This window comes from Dermacentor albipictus, chromosome 1 (genome assembly GCF_038994185.2).
Source record: "Dermacentor albipictus isolate Rhodes 1998 colony chromosome 1, USDA_Dalb.pri_finalv2, whole genome shotgun sequence".
Lineage (NCBI taxonomy): Eukaryota > Metazoa > Arthropoda > Arachnida > Ixodida > Ixodidae > Dermacentor > Dermacentor albipictus.
The window spans coordinates 461,900,718-461,922,348 of NC_091821.1; the positions used below are offsets into that span (position 1 = coordinate 461,900,718).

Here is a 21,631-nt window from a genome sequence, read left to right on the forward strand (position 1 = left end):
CCTGGGAAAGTTTTCAGAGGGTATCGAAGGCGTGGCGCTGATTCCGACCACGAACAAACGGGACGTCTTCTTTCGTAAGTTGGCTGAGGGGTTCAGCGATTTTAGAAAAAGTTTCGACAATGTGTCGGTAGTACGCACAGAGCCCCAAAAAGCGGCGGAGATCGCGCTTATTCGTTGGCACGGGAAATGCGGCGACGGCGCTCGTTTTCTCAGGGTCTGGGAGTATGCCGGCATGGCTCACTATGTGGCCAAGAAACTTCAGTTCTTTGCACCCAAAATGGCATTACTCGTCTTTTAGAGAGAGAGAGAAAATTCGGACCATCGAGGTGGTTGCTCTTGAGGTCGAGTGGGTGGTGTCCTCATTCCAGGACTCCACTGGCCATGGCATGCTCGACGTACTTGCTGGACGAGAGCTTCTTGTGCCGCCAGGGTATCGCCGGTCAGCTGTACCTCCCACCGCTCAAATGACGTGCTAGGAGTCTTTAAGTGTTGAGGTTTGCCCTCGCACCCCCACGAGACGTGAAAGAGCGTAGGGCGTGTGTCGCCGCACCAGGGGCAGATGCCACGATATGTATGTGGGAACATTTTACTGTATCTGTGTAGGTTTGGAAATGTGTTGGCCTGTATAAGTCGGAGAGCTACGGCATCTTCAGTGCTGAGCTTTTTGTGAGGCGGGGGATAAATCCTCGGTAGAGGAAGTACAACCATTCGAACTGCCTGAAAAACTGTCTGCAGGCGCTAGACGCGTTGTTCAAACGTGTCCGAAAAGACCACCACGTCGTCTAGGTAAACGACATACAATTTCCATATCGACCCAGAGAGAACGGTGTTCACAATTCTTTGAAAAGTAGCTGGCGTCTAGCATAACCAAAAAGGAAGTACCTTGAACTCGTAGAGACAGTCAGGAGTAATAAAAGTGGTATTTTCGAGATCACAAGCGTCAACTGCGATTTTCCAATAGCCACTGGGTAAACCCATGGAAGAAAAGCATCGAGTGTTGCGTATTGGATTCAAGGAGTCATCTATTCGGGACAAAGGATAAACGTCTTTCTTTGCGATGTTATTCAATTTCAGATAATCGACGCAAAAGCGCAAGGTACCATCTACTTCTTTACTAACACCACTGGAGAAGCCCGGGGACTGGTCGATGGCTGGATGACGTCGTCTGAAAAAGTCTGTTGAATTTGGCGGCGTATAGCGTCTTGTTCTGTTTGCGACATCCCATAGGCATGTTGTCGAACAGGCCTTTCGGCATGGTTAGATAACGATGCGATGCTAGGCAAGCGGCGTCTGGTCAACCTTCGTCGTTGTATCGAAACAATCTTGAAAAGAACCGAGTACATCCACAAGGCCTTCTCGTTGTGATGATAGTAGGCTCGGGTTAACATCGAGAGTGCTCACGAACGCCGTGGCAGAATGGTCATGCGGCAAAGAACACCGAATATTCGCGGACCGTGGACATCGGCAATTTCGTCAAGGCATGCAACGGTGGTGCGTCTTGTAAGATGACGGTGTTCTTCGCTGAAGCTTGTGACCAGCAGGTGAGCCTGCAGGTTTAGGCTGAATAACGCCTCGGGCAACGCAGATTTGGAGCGCGAGAAGGAACGACAAGTTTGCTTCCGCATTTACAGCGTCGGGGACGTCCTGTTCACATTCCACACCGACAAATAGGCTGCTTCGCGGAAGCAAAGTCAGAGATTCATCGGACAACCGTAGCGCTGTCTTCGGTGATCGGGCGTTGTCAGCTTCGGGAGGAAAAGGGTCCTCGAACGACACCAGCAACTCGCGTAGGTCAATGATTGCGCCGTATTCACAAAGAAAGTCAGTTCCAAGGATTATTGGGCGGCAGCACACATGTAATACGAGGGAGGTCTCCGTGAACGTCGACACACGGATTCCAATACGTGCCATGCACATTCCAGTTGGCATTACCAGATGGCCACCCGCCATGCGCATGTGGGGCCCTTGCCATGGCGTGGTGAAGTTCCTCAATTTAGTCGCCAGTGCGCCGCTTATAACTGAATAATCGGCACCATTGTCGACAAGGGCATGCAGTGACAGCACTATTATCAACAAATACGGAGATGTTGGCAAAACAGTCTTATTAGTGTCGGAAAATAAGTCAAAATAGGAACAGCCATCGTGGGGTCATTGCGTCGAGGCAGGTTCTTTAAATGTTCGTTGGAAATCGACTTCACCTTCTTTTCCTCGGGCATTGCAAGGTCTGCGCGCCTGAAAGGACGAAGCATGTCCTCGACCAACATCGATCGAGACTCTCTCGTTTGGCCGCTGTTTCCTAGATGCCTAGATGCCTAGTTGCCTAGTTTCCTACACGCCTTCCTAGATGCCTTGTTCAGCTCTCTCATTTCTTTTGGCGTGGCGGTACGCATCGTGGAGCTGCCGACTAAACTCTCGCCATGTCGCTAAGGAACCCTCACGGTTCTCGTACCAGGTCTTCGCCGAGTTTTCCAATGCGAAGTAACCTCTCCGCGTCTTGCGAACATCTTCCCACTCGTTGATGCTGGCAACCCGATCGAAGTAGTCCAGCGAGTCTTCAACAACCTCACAAGTGTCTCCGTGGAACGGTCTGGTTGTCTGTCACGCATGAAAAACATGTGGGATTGCACACTGGGCATCGTATGTTTGGCTGGCCTGGTTTGTAGTGGGCGTTGACATCCTTACTTCCAGTCTCGATGGCAAGGGGCCCAATTATGGTGGCAGTCCTTGCAGGCCGGCGGCTGCTTCTTGCTGTGGGAGCTGTGGCTGTCTGTAAAGTCCCAGAAATGACGGCGGAAACTTGGGGGCAAAGGTGCATTACCCATCACTTCCGCCAGTAATGTCACGGGCGGAATAACAGAGACAGCCAGGAGTCTACGTCGTTGTTGTTGTTCTCCTGAGTGACTGTAGCGCATACCCACAGTGGGGGAACCAGGCAAAGAAACGTTCTCCTCTTTTTCCAACCCCCAAGCGTGTACGTACCACAGCGAATAGCTCGTGTGTCATGGCATGCGTCTATATTTATCTCTTGTAACTTCCTCGTAAAGAACGTCGGGGTTCCAGAGACAACCGCGGCGGACTTGAAAACGACCCAAGAAGTGAACCTATAACAGCTATCGCTTTAAAAAAATAAGTAAGGAAGGAAACGGCGGGCGTTAGCGGAAGCCGAGTATACTTGCTTTCCTCAGGTCAGAGCGGGCCATAACGTAATATAGTTATGGAATAAACACGAAGCCCACAAGAAGCCGCGCATCCGGATTGCGTTTCCGAGGAGGACGGTTTCTCAAGTCGGTCGGTGTAAAGTCATTTCTTCGAATACGAATGATGCCCCGTTATAAAAAAGAATAAATCAGAAGAATTCTCGTTGCAAAGCGTCAGCGATCTAGCTTATGCTTTTGAAAAACATTCCGGGGATCTACGCGTGTTGGCTTTTCTTTTCCTCTCGCTGAGATTCGAATTCGTTCTTTGGTTCATTTGTGTCATTTTTTCGCACAATTCATTTTTATTACTCTTACTAGGTGACTTCTTCCCTTGTTTTCCCCTTCGTTTCTTTTTGTGGCCACGCTGTCTTTTCTCTTATTTACACATTCAAACGCTTCTGTGTTATCTGTTTTGCTTGCTTTGATGCTTTCTTTATCCTTTACTTTCCTTTTCTCCTGCTGTCCCTGCAGCTTGACATTGACTTCATGTTTTACGCTTCCAACTGTGCTTTCGATCACTTTTCTAGATATTTAGTTGCTTTATTATCTCTGTGTTCTTTTCCCGCGTTTTGTGCACGTCGCTCGCGCGGCGCGTTGCTGACACCCCTTTTTCTTCTCTTCCGATTTATTTGTTCTGCTTTCATGCATTGCTCTTGATTCAACCTGTTTCGGAGAGCCTGTGTGGTCCACGTCTGCCGAGATAGATGGCTGGCAGCAATAACTAAACTAAGTTTACAAAAATGTATTGCCAGCTGCTTGCGTGCACGATGTGATGCCTCGCGCATTGGCGTACGCCACCAGAAACGCTGTAAAGAAGCTATGTGGAGCTGACTGACAGTCAAGTGAAGTACAAAGGAAATTGATTGCGCTTATTTTTTGTTACTGAAGCATAGAAGTACTGTCGAAAAGGTAAATACAAGCCAAAATGAAAGTAGGAAGAAAATGGAACTTCATTACCTGTGGGAAACCTATAACCAACTACCCTGCATGACGCATGAGCTGATCTGTCAACTCTATTCCGCGTTCGCAGACGCCCGAGCAAGTGGATTAAGGGCAAATTGCCGCCTCAATAGGAGAATATCGAAAATGCCTCGTTATCTGTCTACGCTGGTCGCGTTCGCCATACTTCGCGAGGGGCAGCTGCGAAGTGCCCGTATGTTGTGCGGCCTTGGGGCAGCTCGGTGATTGTCGCGGTATGGCTGTTCGGGACTCCAAATCGCGACAGTCGCCTTTATCGAATATGCCACGACTAACGGTGAGCGAACTTCACAGTCCCCCCCCCCCCCCTCCGCGCCCATCCGAAGCCATGGCCGCTCATTTTTGCACACTGGAATATCATTCCGGACGGCATTCTCAAGAGGCGGGCCCGTTTCAAAACCGAAAACATTTCCGAGCTTCCTGGCACAGCGACATGTGCTTGAAACCTGAACTAAGTAACCTAAACAATGGCTCTTACAGTCTCGGATTTGCGACTGAGGCCTCTACAACAACCTTGCATTGCAAATGACCATGCTCCATGTGAGTGCCTATGTTAACGTGCCAAAGCGGTTTGCTTTTTTCCACAGAAATCAAAATGAAATTTGCATGAACATTGTGCTGTCCTCTCAGCTGTTTCCTTCCGTTTTTATCCTCCCAGAAAATATTCGGAGCGAAATGCGTGCCTCAACAATCAGTGAGGTATTTTTCATTCCGTTTGCGAAATCTTGTTTGGCGTATAATGCTTTAAAACGCTTAAAGATGTTCAAGTAAGTTGTATATAAAACACCGGCGCCTTCACATGAAAATCAATAAAATGAAACTAAAGTAGCTGCGCTGATATTGGCTAAACAGACATTCATGTTCCCAAATTATTTTTCGCACGGAAGCAAGCGTTTCCCAGCTTGATCGCTGACTTAACGAAAGCTGACGTGGTCCCAAAAACCCACAAAAAAGTTAACACCTTTTTTTTTCTTTTGTTAAGGGAGGGACGTTCATAGACGTCGCCGCAAACAAACAAATACAATTGAATTGAATGAAATTGAATTGAATTCTGGGGTAGGGGGGGTACTCCGTAATGGGGGACTCCAAATTAATTTTGAGCACCTGGGTTTCTTTGACGTGCCTCCAATGCGCGGGGCACGGGCGTTTTTGCACTTCGCCCCCATCGAAATGCGGCCGCCGTGGCCGGAATTGGATCTCGCGACCTCGTGCTTAGCAGCGCAACACCATACAAGCAGACACAAGTGAACGAGATGAAATACATCGTGTGAGTTGGCCACTGTTTATCATGCGGATTTATTTTATTCGCTGATTTTGTTGCGCCTGCTGCCGAAAAAGCGAACCAGGGCACATCTTTCAAGAAAGGAAAACGACCAACATTCGGTGTTCCACGACGGTCTGAGGACTGGGCACAGTCGAGCTAAACGCTGCTGGATTTCGGTAGTCTGACGAGAACCTAATAGCGCGTTCCATTGGGCGAGCAGGAGCACTCGAAAGCGTCGCCAACGTGCTCTCTCGAGAGAGTAACTGCGTCCCAATGAGCGAACAGTAGCAGGAGCCCTGTGATCCATTGGCAGAACTGGAGCAGTTTGGTGACGTCAAGGGCAGTTCGAGTTGCTCCCCGCTTTGAATCAATGACTTTCTGTGAACGTCTCTATACCCTCTCTCTCTCTCTCTCTCTCTCTCTCGCTATCTCTCTCTCTCTATCTATCTATCTATCTATCTATCTATCTATCTATCTATCTATCTATCTATCTATCTATCTATCTATCTATCTATCTATCTATCTCTCTCTCTCGCTCTCCCTTCTCTCTTCCCTTCACCCTTCTCCCAGTCTAGGGTAGCCAACCAGACTCTTGACTGGTTATTATCCCTGCCTTCCTTTTCTCTCTCTCTCTCTCTCTCTCTCTCTCCCGCGCGCCAAGCGGAGTGCGAAGGAAGTTCGCGCGATAATCTCGGCGGGAGGGTAAACAATCTGGTTACGTCATACAATTTCGCCCTCTCCTCCCGGAGCGCATTGAATGTTTCAATGGGGGAGCAAGAAGACGCACTCTCGCTGCGCTATGCTGCTCTGCTCCTCTCTGCTTTGGCCTCCGCTCGTGTTTTGCCAATGGAGAGCGCCATACGTATGCAGCAAAGTATAACGAATGCTTCCGAGGCACGAATTACCCTTCCACGAACCAAGTTCGTGGGAGGGTACCTACAATGCTCTCCCATGTTGAAAAATAAGCAGTGTAAAGTGCGGTTGAAACTACCAACATTGGTAAAAGCAGCGCGAACTTGAGGAGCACAGTGTTCCGATCCTAGTACCGTGGTCGAGATTATCCAGAATTTCTTACGCTCAACTTCTCACGCGTGTCTTCTTTAAGTATGCTTTTCGATTCGATTCTCGCACAGGTATAATTATATGCGGTACCTATAGGCAAAAGGCATAACTAACAAAAAGAACTGCAACAAAATCAAGGCAATGCTGCTTGAGAGAACTTTTTTTACTCCATTGAAGTTATTAGTGCGAACAGTATTGCGAAAGCATAATTGTGGTGTCTGTATTAATCCTTTGCGTTGTCTAACTTCCCAACAAACGCGTCGACACTCGGCAGAACACTCGAACTAGTTATAGCACGTTTAACCTTATTTTACTTTAAGATTCCTCGCTGTTTAGGCGGGCAGGACACGGCTGCGACACGTAGCTATGGAGCCGCCGGTGGAGGGTCTAAGAATAGCCACAAGGGTTGCGCGCGACCTCGGATGCGACTGCGCTTGGCCTTGTGGCCATTGCGACGCACCTAGCTGCCTTACCTGCTCTCTACCCGCCAAGAACAAGTCGCCGTCTTAACCCAGTGCTCTCAAATGGCGCTCGACTCAATGACTTTTTCCCGACTCCGCCGAGTCGAGAACAGCGCCGTCCCTTGACTGGAAAACGCACCGCGTAGCCAGAAGCGCTGCACGGGAATTCTTTCGACGAGGAGCGCGTTGCCTGAGGAGTTTCACCTTCGATCCATGGCGCTCCAACTGACGCCGAGAGCACCTGCTTACAAAAATATCACTCAGCTTTCGCCGTTCTGATCTCGGAGGCCACAGCCATTGAAGCGCAGCGGCCACCTCAGTCGCGAGGAGGCAGTGCCCTCTAAGGTTTAGAAAAAAATATGGCTGATCACCATGAACGCCGGGCGTAAGACTGATGATGATGATGATTAAGCTCTTTATTGGCGTCCCCTTAGAAACGGGAGGGATACAAATTGTCACCTAGCCTGCTTTATTCAATAAGGTTTTACTACCTCTATCGCCATGGAGCTTTCTGTCTATTTGATCGCGATCACAACTTTCGCATTTAAAATTTATATCTCTATAATGTAGCGTTACGTCACGCTTGCACTCACTCCGGTTCTGTTAATCTGTACCATGTTTCTTTTTTTGACCACTACTCTAAACGTATCTTACTTATTTCGATAGCTGGCCAGATAATCCTTCCAGTTTGCTTGAATCCAAACACTTCTGGAAGGCGGACAGGCTGAATGGGCAGCACAACTTAAAGAAAATAAAATCTCTCGAAAATTATGGTTGTCAATTACGGTTTTATTGATATTTGCGAAATACCCATTTGGGAGCATCCCCGAAAATTTCGGGCTCTGTGGTAACAACTCTCGAAGTTCGCGAACAGTGTATGTTTGAGCGGGCCCTCATCGAAATAATCAAGCTACTCAGAACACTTATTAGTACCAACTTGTCCCCATACTCCTCTAACTTTCCGAAAATGTTTCGACATGTTTTTTTTTTCTTTTTCAAGTAATAATCAATTTTTTATTGACAGCCGGGCTTTCTTTGAGACATTCAATTTTTTTTTTTGCTCATTCATGCCTATTCATGATGAAGCCATCGCAGCAGCTAAAACGAACACAAGAGACAAAAGGCCACTAGTGCCCGTGGAGTCCGGTCTTGCATCCTTTGTGTCTGTTTTTATTAGCGCTGCAATAGTGTCATCAAGTATCAGCCAACTAGCCCAATAACAAAGTATTTAGGGTGCTCATTCAGTTATGTAGCGCGGACCACACGCCAACCGGAAGAGGGCGCTTGGCGTTATGGACACCTGCGGTTCCTGAAGCACACCTTAGAACTTAGAAAAGCCAGCAATGATTGAGAATTGTGTTTGGGAAGGTTGTAAAGGAACTAAACCTGAAATAAAGGGAGGGATGAGTCGGAGTGTTTATACATCCGGGAGCCAAATGGGAAAGGGTAAATTCAAAGTGTCGAGAGCATCTTTGGTGATCAGGCAAAGTGAGTGGAAAGAAGACTTGGCTTGCCGTAACGTATTTGTGGACGGGAAGAAAGTCCCCAGCGAAGAATGAAGACTTAGGGAAATGCATAAGTGCTGATATGGAGTCTTTCGGAAATAATGCCGAAATTATCCTGTTGGGTGACATGAATGCCCACATACAGGACCTAGATGGCTATACCGTCATCAGCGAGAAGTTAATGCTAGATTTATGCGAGCAACGCAACCCCATTATAGTAAATACGGGGCCTAAATGTGATGGTCAGATCACATGGGAAGCCAGAAATAGGCAATCGACCATTTGTTACTCTCTGATGACAATACGAAACTTATAAGTTGAGAGGAATGGTCATTGACGAGGAAGGGTATAGCAGCAGAGGGAGCGAACATAAACGCGCCATTTTTTGGACAAACACTGAACAAATAACTAATATAGTCACAAGAGTCGAGATTGGACTGGATTGGAGAAACTTTATTTATGCCTGCAGTTGGGCGCTCGCGCGCCCCGACGAGGGCCTACGTCATCCTCGAAGTTGCCGTTACTCGGCGCGGGTCTCCGCTCGCCGTTGCCGGCTCGCTGGGTCCGTGCCTTTCGAGCGCCTCGAGGACCTGCTGGACGGCCTAGAGCTGATCGTCTCGGTCGTAGCTCTTCGCGGCTGCCTCGAGCCGCGGTGGGAGTGTTCTTGATTTAGCGTCTTCTGGATATTTAATGCAGTCCCACAAGATGTGCGTGTAGTCTGCGGTCTCCCTCCGGCAGACTCTGCACATATCTGTCGGATATGTCTCGGGGTACATGCAATTCATCAGTTGCGGGCTCGGTAGCGATCCGGTCTGGCGCTGTCTCAGTACTACCGCCTCCGCTCGACTCAGTCTCGTGTGCGGTGGTTGGAGAGTCATGCGAGCCAGGCGGTAGGCCTTCGTGATTTCATTGTAATCCGTCATGCGGTCCTTGGTTCCGAACCACATCGGACGGTCTGTCGCCGGGGCGCGGTTGGTTAGCGCTCGCGCCGCTGCGTGTGCCGTCTCATTATGGTTCTCATTGCGTTCCAACGCGTCGCCCGCGTGCGCCGGGAACCACTTGAGTCGTACTTTTCATTCTTCTAGTTTTACCGCTCGCAGTACGCGCTCAGCCTCCCTGCAGATTTGCCCTTTGGCGAAGTTTCGCACCGCCTGTCTTGAGTCACTCAGCATCATGTGGCAGTCTGCGTCGGCGATGGCCAGGGCGATGGCTACCTCCTCCGCTTGTTCCGGAGGAGGTAACTTGGCAAATGGCCAAGCAAGGTGTGGGAGTATAGCGAGCGTCTTAGCGCAAGAGAAGCAACGTGTTTGTTGTAAAGGAAAGAGGAAACATAAAAGCTGGTGGAACAAGGAGATACGGGGAGTGATCGGTGAACAACAGCAAGCATCCAGAGAGCACAGGCAGGCAAAAATAAAAAAAAAATCTCAGTTGCCGCAGGATGAAGTCGCCAGGAAATGGAAAATATACAGGGAGAAAAAATCTGTGGTTCAAATACTGGTTCAAGCAAAGAGGTTAAAGTGAATATTGCTTGTCAAAAATACGTGAGAAAAAGAAGGCCGCCCCTAGAATATTTTGGAACCACATAAACTTATTAGGCAGGAAGGCTGGAACGGTACAACAACATATCCTAGACGAAGGTGGAAACAAACTGGAAGGGGACGCGGCATTAAATTACATCCGAAAGAAACCAGCCGAATCTTTTCAAGGCAATGACGAGGTTGTATTTGAAGGAAAAAAGAGCATGAAAGTAAACCAGATGGAAAAGAAGCTGGTGCTGACAAATTTCATATGGAAGAAGGCCGAAGAGAAAATTCCTAAGCGCACAGCCACTGGGCTAGAGAGGTTCCCGTTAGGCTGATTAACGAACTAGGACCGAAAAGTAAGGAAGCTCTGTCGAAAACAGTTGAAAGAACTTTAAAACATAGATGAATACCAGACAGTTGGCGACAAAGTAGAATGAATTTAGTTTATAATGGTAAGGGGGAGAAAGATAGAATTTACACGTATAGGCCATTGAGCATTACATCGGCGATATACAGGTTAGCAGTGCAGGCGATTAAATTAAAGCTGCAAGTATTGACAGAAAATATTGACATATTGGGAGAACTTCAGGATGGCTTCAGAATCGGTAGACGTATGGATGAAAACTTACTTGTTCTCAGTATATTGAAATATCCACAGAAAGAAGGAGACCGTTATACGTATGTGGCTTTTTTAGACATTACAGGTGCGTAATACACCGTTAACCGCATGCGTTTTGTGGGATAACTTGAAAGGAGAAAGCTTAGGCAACGACTGTATACAGCTTTTGACCGAGATTTGTCTGCAAAATACGGTTCGCGCTGAATGAAAAGTGATGAGGAGCGAGGAGAAAGTTGATATCTCCAAAGGACTGAGACAAGGGTACTCTATATCCCCGCTGCTGTTCGTGATGTACATGGTAAAGATGGAAACTGCGCTAGAAGGAACCAATATAGGGTTTAATCCCTCATACAAACAGGGAGTACGATTGTTGAGCAGCAACTCCTAGGTTAGTTTTATTCCGACGACATTGTGTTGCTTGCTAACAGGCAAAGTGATCAGCAAGGTCTGGCTAATGTCTGCGGACAAGGTGGGAATTTAGGATTGGAATTTAGCGTTAAAAAATTAGGTCTTACGGTATTCAACGAAAACAATGAACAGAGAGTATCCATACAAGCCCTAGAAATACCTTGGGTGAAAGTATACAAATAGCTTGGTATAAGAATAAACGAAGGATAGATATATAGAAACACGGGGAAAAAATAATAGCAAAGGGGAAGAGAAACGTGACCATAATGAACCACAGACCCGGGATCCAATAGGTACGAGGTGCTCCGAGGTGTGTGGAAAGGTGTAATGGTGCCAGTACTTACATTTAGAAATGTGGTTCTTTCCTTGAATTCAGGGGTGCAATCAGGGCTCCATGGCAACCAAAGGTCAGCGCGACACCTCGCATTGGGCGCCTACGGGAAGACTACAAATGAGGTCGTACAGGTCGATATGGGCTGGACAAGTTTTGAAGTTAGGGAAGCTCAGAGTAAAATTGATTTCGAAGAACCACGGAGGAATATGAAAGAAAGTAAATGGATTAAGAGAGTGGTCAGGTATTCGCAGAGAATAAATTTTGAATAACAGTAGAGGAAAGCACCTAGGAAAGTTAACAGTACGTATGCGACCGGTATGGTCAGCAACATGGCAACAAAGAACGTTAAATGCAAACTTAGAGGCTGAGATCATCTCATAGATTCAGGCATTGGAAAAAAAAACTGGCTATGAGTAATTACTTAAGAGGTAAAAACAAAATTAGGAAAGAAACAATTTAGGATAAGTCAAAGGGAAGCAACTTTACTTTTCGAAGCGGAAACAGGATGGCTTAGAACGAATAGGTGCAAATGCCAAAATGCGAGCTCCACCAAGCAAGAAGAAAATGTGCTTGCGGCGGTAAAGCTAGGGAAACGATGGAACATGTTTTATAAGAATGTCAAGCTATCTACCAAGCTGTCGGTTTATGCTCTGCTGGTCTCCCTGAAATCCTTGGGTTCAGGGATAGCAGAGGGAAAGTAGACATAGCCGGCAACGGATATTAGTAAAATTTGATGAGAGGTTTGAGGATAGAAAAGTAGGGACACGACAAACAACGTAGACGTACAAAAACAAAGTTCCCAATAATGCTTTACACAGTTTGATGGAGGTAATTTTTTTTAAGTAAAAAAGAAAAATAGGTAAGACATTAGCCAAAATAACAAAAAGAGCATGGTAGCGCAACCCAACACCCCATTTCAAAAGGTACGCTCGTAGCATCCATCCACCGATTAATTCATCCATCTGTCGATCCATCCACACAACCTCATGCACCGCATTTTTGGCCTCAGAGAGCGCTGAATAATTTCTAGTATTAGCTTTTTCACGAGCCAGGTTTGGCTTCGTTTCCCAGGCGGTGTGTGTGCGTCATGACGGAGAAGGTGATCACGTGGAAGCCCAATAGCGTGAAATTTTGCCACTCTCTCGGTCGCCTGCTGTGGTCGCTGCGGGCCGCAATGTAATGTACCCAAACATGTGGGTCTGTATGACCTGTTGTCGCACCTAATGTGCCCTTATTTTTCAGATGTTGTGTGTATTGAACGCCCATTTGTCGCCACGACCAAACAACAGTGATGCATGATTGAATGCCTTGCAGAAACGCATTAAGCCAGTGATCTGGCATTCTGCGACCACAGACTAACATCCAGCTTTGATATGTTGTGGTCTGACGAACCGATCGACGTCGTAAGAGAAATTGAGCACCAGAAGAGCATGCAGACTGGCAGAATCATTGGGTGTGCCAACGCGTCAAAAAGCCCGTCCCACGACACAACTCGACCCAGCAAGTCTTAGAAGTAGAACATTCAGGCTACTTTCACTCAAATTTACCGCCGACGAACTTTATTGCTAAGAAGTTTCCCAACCTTTATCGGAATGGTTGCTGTTGCAACTTTTCCCCGAGCGCTTCGGACCAATGTCGAAACTAATTTAGGTTTTATAGCAATTGTCCTTGCAATAGTTCGCATTCGAGGCTGTACTTTCGACTAACAGTAGTAAAAGACTTATCATCTGTAGCGATAGCGCTGAGCTTTCACTTGCACGCATCTATTCACCATTGAATAGACCGGCTTTGTTTGTGAGAAAAGTGGCGATGTTGCGAAAACCATAGATGTGCATCTGTGGACGCAACAGCCAGGGGGAAACGCGTCCCAAACGACGCGTCTTGAGCAATAGGCGGAACATTTACTGACAATCGCCGTGCATTTTCACAAGTAGAGTTTGCCTGCTTCAGGTTTTCATCCTTTAAACTCCTTCATTTATGAAATACGGAATAGGCGCCACCGTTTCAGCGAACATGAAGGGCGAAGCTTGGTAAAATTGGGGTACTTCTAGCGCTTGATTTATCGTTGATGTCTGCTTCCGTTCATGTGGGAATCTTCTTTTCACGCCCGCAGAAGAAACTTCAGCTGTGTGACGGTTCTAGCTTGGATCAATATTATCGCATTTCCTGTTCTCTCCTTCCGGTTCCTGTTCATGTTTCCTGCAACATTGGTCGAACAATTTCGGCAGCGTACACGCTTAATAAAATGCATGTTTATTAGCCGTCGACTTTCTCGCTTAATGAAAACAGCGATACAACTCGTATAGCATATATTTTGTTACATTGGTAGTTCTCTAAAAAGACTCTGGCTTCTGAATGAAAGCGAAGCAACTTTTAGTCCCAAGGCGTGCAATTTTGTATTTACTTTAAGAATTTCATTTGTTGTCTTTGTTTGCCGTATGCACGTTATTAACACAATGCCATGTACATAGTGTCATCGACGCAAACTTGTCTACACGCCGCCCTTAGGCAAACAATACTGCAATGATAATTGTCCTGCAGTTACAAGGCTACGACTCAACTCTCACTGCGATGTTTATCACTGCGACGGCTATCTGCAGCTTCTGGTTCCCTTTGGGCCTACTGTACTTTGGCTTCGACTTGTTCCTTAGCAGCCGCTTGCATTAGGTGTCTTCTGGCGCCTTAGTGACGCGAGGAGACAGCATTAAACTTTGGCAGCCGTACCTGCAGTGGGGAGGCTTTCCGGGCCTGAAAATATGCATTTGGCATCAGTCGTCGACATTGCGTAATACATCTAGCATATCGACCCCTGTGCACCAACCCAAACAACGTAGTCGTGCCGCTCACGTTGAGTGAACAGGTGCAATTGTGTCACTAACTTGTCATAGATGAAGCGCAAGGTCATTATAATAACTTCATCGTAAGTCTGCAAGAAAATGCGCGTGTATCAACAGCAGTCCGATAACGTGACACTGCTGTCCCGTGTGTCTGTGCCTAGAACTCACACAGGTCTGCACGATTTGTTTGTGTGTCAGTGTGGTTTGCTCTTTGTCATGCTTATAGTTATCTCAGCTAGCTGAGCTATGGGTGCAACCTTTAGAGTGTTAAACGCTTTCTGGACGACGTCCCTCAGCCACAATGTTGCTTACACGCCATACCTGAACCGAGAAGATTCCATCCCCCGGACATACCTCACAATAAGCTGTCACTGTATACTGTTTCTTATCACCCCATCAGGCTCTGTATCTAGGGCGTAGCCAATTAGAAGACGGGAACAAACAGCGCCGCTCGCATTGGCGATCGCGATGCCACCGAGTGACACGCAGTGCATCTTGTGTCGCAGCGTCGCCATGCCGTTCAGCATCCGGCGGCTGACGCTGCAGCGCAGCCTGTCCGGCGGCGAGCGGCCCAAGAGCGAACCACCGGGGGGCCGGGCGGCCATCAAGAAGTCCGCCTCGCAGGACGAGGCCCGCGCAGCCAGGGCGCTCCCTTCGTCGCGCTCCGCCGACCAGGGGGACCTCAGGCGGCTGCAGGCGCTCGGCCAGGCGCCTTCCCCGGTACAGGTCAGGCTCATTCATTCATTCATTCATTTTTCTTCTTTATTTCACGCATGGATGTATTTGCTGAATGATTTCGTCGAATACTGACACGCTGTTTTATCGTAGCGCAGCAAGGACGGTAAAGGGGACGGGGCTTTAGGTATAGCCGGCTCTAACGTAACCGACCTTACCATTTTTCAACTCCTAAGAAAATCATAATTCCTTTTCAAACATGCCGTTTTTTCCCGCCTCTTACCCTTCTCTTTGAGAAGAGTAGAAGGCTATAGAACTGTTAGCTCACGCCGGCGTCCCTGCTTTTACTCAAATTCTCCTCATTCTCTTTTTAAAACGCTGTTGTGTTTCTGAAATATTCTGTTAATTAACAAATGATGCTACTTTCCTAAACATTATCCGCACAGGCGATCAATAGCGAAAGTAATAATAGCGAAGGTACAAGGGTACGTGCGATGAAATAAATTCTGTGCACGCAAATTATGCATGACGCACGGACAGTGCCAATATCTTGTGACTGAGAACATGTTCGAGACTCATAATAACCCTATTCCCTACTATGCAAAGTTTAAACAATGTAGACTGAGACGAAGACGAAGTGTCTGCGGGCCAGGACGCTATTTCTCTAGCTCAGGTGTTTTCTCCTTATTTCTGCGCACATCTTTGATAAGCCGGCATGGTTCGTGGCGCGGATGCAAGTTGACGTCCCCGTGTCTGTGCCGGCAATGTTGACTAAAGCGGTGGCTGCGTCTAGTAAGCGGACCGGCCTCCAGAGCGACACCGACGCCGATGATACCAGTGTCTACTCGCTTAGCAGTGAGGCCTTCTCTGTTGAAGCCTTCGAGCCTGTGCGGAGCAGCAAGGCGAAACGAAGACACACCACCAGGGCACCCATGTCTTCGAGCATGCCAACGGCAGGACAAGCTCAGAATTCCTGCAGTCAGTACTACTGTATTTGTACCAGAACTCGCTGCCGACAACCTGAGGCGACATAACAGACAGTCTGTATCGGTGCAACTTCAAGCGGTGCGCCAAACCAGGTAACATACGTTAGAGTCAAAAGACGAAAAAATGTGTTGGCTATCAACGTCACACATGAGACTGCGCTGAGAGATTTGATGAAAGTTGCAGAACTAGGTGGCGTTAAGCTCTGCTCGTACATCCCCCTGAACAGTGGTTCTACTACTGGTGTCATCTACGACGTGGTCGTCTCCATCTCCGGCGCTTACTTGCCGATTCTAGCGAAGCCTGCCATTGATGACGTCGCCATGAGACATGTGTATCGCCTCGGCACATCCCGCTGTGTGAAAATTATTTTAACGGTGAGGCTTTCCCTTCGCACGTCAAGGTGGGCCACTTTAGACACCCTGTGCGATCATTTATCCCAACGCCACTGCAATGCCGCAATTTTGTATGAGGCTGGGACACGTGAGCGCCGTGTGCGGCAAAACGAGAGTTTGCTCACGTTGCAGACTCTTGTGCAGCCACGCTTCTCAAATAATTGTCTTGGGTTCCATGATGCTTCCCGGAAGGACTGCCCCAAAATGACGACGGAAAAGGCGATCTTGAAGCAGATGGCTAGAGGCCATTCGTCTCGTCGGGAAGCTGTTGCGGCCGTTAGAAAGCGACGCTCCCGACGCCGCCGGACTTCAAAGAACGCTGATGCCTCTGTGAAGAGTACGCCCCAGCCGACAACACCTCCTCCTCTGCTCCCTAAGCCTGGCTAATTCAATCTAAATCTGACAAGGTCATGGCGGAGAACAATACAACTTGGTCCGCACTACTAAAGCAACAGCGAGAGCTAGAACAACAGCGGAAGTCACAACCGAAGCCGCAGCCGATGCCACAGCCGGAGCCGGAGACACGTCAAGTGATAGAGCTGCGCACGACTGTAGAGTGTACAGCGCGGGTTCCTAACAAATTGCCCGAAGAAGACCGGCAAGTGGCTATGGTGCTCCTGTCTCTGATGAATACTTTTCGAATGCTTTTGAATAGCCTGCACCCTCCATCAGCCCGAAGAGCAATGCAAGTGCTGGATGCGCTCAATTCAGTACTTGCAAATCTTAAGTAAGCATCATGGCTCGCCTGCATCATTCTATTCGCACTGAAGTCAAAAAGGCTGGAGTTTAGCTTGATGATATAATGTAATGCACTGCAACGTACTGCTGACGCCCACCGGCTCATTGGTCTTCGCTGGTGACTTCAACGTGCATCACCAGCTATGGGGAAACACCAAGATTAGCTTCAGACAGCAGAATGACGGCAGCCTAACGTCTCGCCGGAGCACTTGCGTGGACTTGACTGATTTCCGGACGCTTTGCTGCATGCACATAGTGTTCCCTCTATCCCGCTTTCCTCTTTCTGTTCCCCCTTTCCCTTCCCCCTGTGTTGGGTAGCAAACAGGACGCTCTTCTGGTTGACCTCCCTATCTTTCCTCTCTTTGCTATCTCTCTCTTTAAACAATGGAAGTATGCGGAAAGTTTTGACGTTTGAAGGTATCTTTTCGCAGAAACTAATTTACGAAGACGCTTCTGAGTCAACGTAAATGCTCGAAGGCTTTTCTAAAGCTTGAAGACTCGGCTTATCTTTTCGTTGCATCAGCAACGAGTTATTTAAGTCTGTGCTTGTCGTTTCGCGGAGCCCATAGGTGACACAGAAGAGGCTGGAGCTATTATTTTAATATAGTAGTCTGACCAGATCTGTAGGATGAATACAATTAAAGCGTTGATAGCTGCGTTTATAGCAGCGAAGTGATTCAGGTGTACGTTTGTAGTCTTCTGTGATGGTACAAGGGAATGGGTCTTACGTGCATGAAAGATGGAGTGGGACAGCTGTAGTTTCAGCTTAGTGGGGTTGAGAGCTTGTTTCTGAGTGGTTTGAGAAACATTAATATTTGGTCTCTGTGACATCATAAGCTTTGTATTGCACTCTGGCGCGTCGGTGACGTGGATAGCGGACTAGGGGTGATGCTGTTGTGGCAATAAAACTTCTGGCAATGAAACACGTGTTATGTGCGGTTGTAAACGTGGCGAATGGGATCCATGTGTTCAGGAGAAATCCGTGTGTCGAAGAGAAAAGATTTTCTCCTGACACGTCAGGTGAAAATATAAGGCGGGGTGACAATGTGTTGGTGGTTTCAAAATCTCGAGAGGATGTGGGTAAGCCATTAACCCAGGAGAGGTCGAGCTGCTGAGGGCGCTCGTGGACACCGAGGAAACCTGAAGTGCTGTTGTTATAGGTGCAAATAAGTTCCAGAAAGTGAGCGCTCGAGTAACAGAACGCTTGAGTGAAAGTGTAGAGATAAATGATGTTGCATTTGCTGACTTTAATAGAGCAGGAAACTAGGTATTGTAAGCGGGAAATTAGGTGAGAGTTGCAGAGCTATAACATGTCGGCTTCCTGTAGGCCCTTCACTGTAAACGGAAATAACTCCGAGGTGGGAGTATACGGCTTGTCCTATAGCGACCCCCCGGTTCGGAGTTTTTTTTGCTCCGTATGATCGGAGTAGAATTTTTACTCCGTACGAGCGGAATTTTCGCGTGGAATTATGGGAGTTTTTTTCTGTCTTTTCTTTATTTTTTGCTTTGCTATTGACGGAGTTTTTTCGAGGTGCAGCGGGAGTATAGAAAGAGTCATCGCGTGAGTTTGCGCGAACATGTTTACATGCAGAGGCTGCTGGTCAAATTTCGAAATATGCACACGAGACCGCGTCGAATTCGACGGAACAAGTCAATGAAAGCACATATATCATGACATACATAAACATTTCAGAAACGCCCAATGCAGAAATTTGAAAGCATCACACGTACACGCGATACTCAAGAAGCAACGGTGCCAGTATATATAGCCACGATATTGTGTGCCTCGAAACCGCCTAGGGAGCAGCTGTGCTGTTTTCAGAATTACGACTCACATGCTCGTTCATACGAGATCTCTCTCTCTCTCTGAAATTAACAGAATACCTTAAGCAACACAAAACTGTTAATTCAGAATAGTGAGAGAAAAAAAGTTAATGCCGTAATTTTTCAAAATTATCATGCCATTCTGTGAGTGCTGAAGCGACTTCGCACACTGCCGGCGTTCGCGGCCAAAAAGTAGTGCGTTAGTTCAGTAAGCAAGAAAAATGTAAGTGCATGTGTTGCATAGCAAAATTAAATTTTTGCGATATAGTGGTAGCGTAGCAAGAAATTATTACGTTTGAGCATGACCCGCAGCAGCCGACATAACACCGAGAAATGCACAGTCATACATTTCATACACCGCACTACTTGCTCTGCGTCCGAGCAATCTGTCTCGGTTGCGAAAAGGAGCTACATCGCTGATCTGTCGAGTGAATCCCTAAACTCGGAGCCAGCAGGCATGCGTCTGTGTCTCGGATAGAGCGTAATGTTAATGCAATATAGGAAGCAATGACGTGAAAAAACATATATGCGCGATAACAATTCGATTCACATCGCTCAATAAGAAGCTTTATTTTCAGTACGCATACTTATGTCCTACCGTTTTTCTTCGGGCGAGGATATCCGTTCACAGATACATAAAAGCAGTTCCTTGCACTCCGGTCTTTCTCACTGGCAACACAGCACCGCGACGAACTTGGGTTACGCCATTCATGCGCGACTAGCACGGATGTCGTCGCTCGAACAGTGGCTACTGTTGCCATTGCTACGCGGTCCTTTCAAACACTACACTGGACGTTGTCAGCATGTACTCAAAAGGACATAGAAGTCGCATTTCAGGTACTGAAGAACACAAGACAGGGTGACGCAGCACGAAAACACAGCCAGAACGTGAGCCGACATCACGAGCCAGTGAGCAGCTTCGAGATATACCTAAGCCTTTTTCCGCACTTGAAAACGTGGTTCTTGCAATCATCGTTGTCAGCAAAGCGATCACAGCTAATGTACTTGATGCTAAGATACAGTGAGCTTCAGGCATGCCTATAACACTTTCTGGAAGGAAATACGGGAAACAAATTGACGAAACGCTGTCACGGAACGACACTTCACAGACGTAAACAAACCGTGAGCCATGAGCACTGCCCGCTCCGCCGAACGCGCCCGGTCGCTGACGAGGCGCACAGCCTCATGGGAAGCGCCACGTGACCAACCTGTATCGGCGGAGGGGAGTTTTTAAAACTCCCTGTCGGAGTTTCACGGGAGAACAAGATTTTTAAGCGGAGTAAAATCGCGTCATGTCGCCTTAATACTCCCGCAGCTAGCCAGCGGAGTGAAACGAGGGGATGGCGCTGTTTTGCTCCCATACATCGGAGTAAATATTTGAGAGGCGAGGTTTTAGGGCACATCACCTCTTAAAAACTCCCAGGTGGGTTTATTTTCGTTTACAGTGTTGTGGCGGGTGCAGATGCGTATCAGCATGTTAAGGGCATCTTCACCCTGTTATAACAGGTAAGCAGTCACGTAGCAACAACAATCGCATTGGATGTGGCGACAAAGTATCTTGAGGTGAAATTGTTATGTTAGCGAAAAATCAAGCGGTTTTATAGTATCTGGAGAGGTTATCCTAAAGACAAGCTTGGCATGCTACTCCAGGTATAAGGAATGAAACGGGACTGAACAACAGAGGAAAAGAAAAAAGGAGAAAGAGGCATGCCCAAGTACACGCACACGCCGGTGAGCGAAACTAAACTAAACTAAAGGTAACATACGGAGTCTCATTGAAGCCTGTAACTCGCGTGAATGCTAGAAGTGTACAAGTAACACGCGAAGCAGTGGCAGGACACCGCTATGGTCCAAGGGCGTCCTACAGATTAAAAAGCTCGTCGTCAGTAATCTTTCGAGCGACAACTCATGTTTACAGCGGTCCGAGAGACTTCGCCCTGTTCATCCGCTTTTATGCACAGTTTGCATTTGTGGACCGCGTACAGACTATGGATTTCTGGTTGCTAATTCGTTTAACTTCTCCCGCCCCACTTTTGAATCACCATCCTCATCTTGAATTCTTAACGGTCCGTTTCGGGATATTTCATAAGGGCAAGCGGAGGGGTGGAGCAGTAAAAGAAAAACACACATAAGAAGATTGTTGCAAGAGCACGTAAACCAGGACCTTTCACGAGACACATAAGAACCTATGTAATAGGCCATACATTCAGTATTCACTTCCAAAATGAACCGTCAACACTTGCTCAAATCTCAGAGGGTTACGTTCGCTGACAAATTGATCTGATAGCTTTTTCCATTTCTCAATCGCTAGCGGTAAAAACGACTGCTTGAATCTGTAGGTCGAAGCTTGTGAACACTGTGCATGGCGAGAACTTAAATCCTAACACCACTGTCATTCCCACTGCCCGCAGGGATCGCCGCTGCAACACCACGAGCCGGCTCAGCCGCAGCAGCAGCCTCCCGAGCCGCCTGCCCGCAACTGGTCCCCACAGCTTACATCAGGTGGCGGTGGCCGCTACCCGACGCGGGCGGTGAGTGTCGACCGTGCCACTTCGTCGTCGTCGTCGTCGCTGCTATCCCGGTGGCGGCAGGTGGGCCGATCCAAGAGCGCCAGCATCTCCGAGCCCCGCGAGTACCCCCTAGACGACGGCAACGCCAAGCCCACGCCGCCGCCGCGACCTCCCCGGTCGGCCGCATCCAGGCTGTCCGGTGAGCGCCTGCACGTTTCGATTCAAGGGCAGGCTCTCGGAAAGTTTAGCATCTTTCACGGCCTTGACTGTTTACGGTGCAGTACATTTACTGCCACATTTTCCAACATCTATACGAG

At 47.9% G+C, this 21,631-nt stretch overlaps 1 protein-coding gene across 15 annotated transcripts in view; it reads left to right on the forward strand.

The window, feature by feature from the left end:
* LOC135902791 (coiled-coil domain-containing protein AGAP005037-like) overlaps positions 1-21,631 on the forward strand; it is a 583,363-nt gene that overhangs the window by 213,420 nt on the left and 348,312 nt on the right. For all 15 annotated transcript variants that reach the window (XM_065433040.2, XM_065433057.2, XM_065433042.2 and 12 more), the window contains exons 2-3: positions 14,695-14,914; positions 21,216-21,513. In XM_065433040.2, the coding sequence (XP_065289112.2) occupies positions 14,702-14,914; positions 21,216-21,513 (511 nt within the window). In that variant the 5' untranslated portion in view covers positions 14,695-14,701. The remainder of the gene's footprint in view (positions 1-14,694; positions 14,915-21,215; positions 21,514-21,631) is intronic.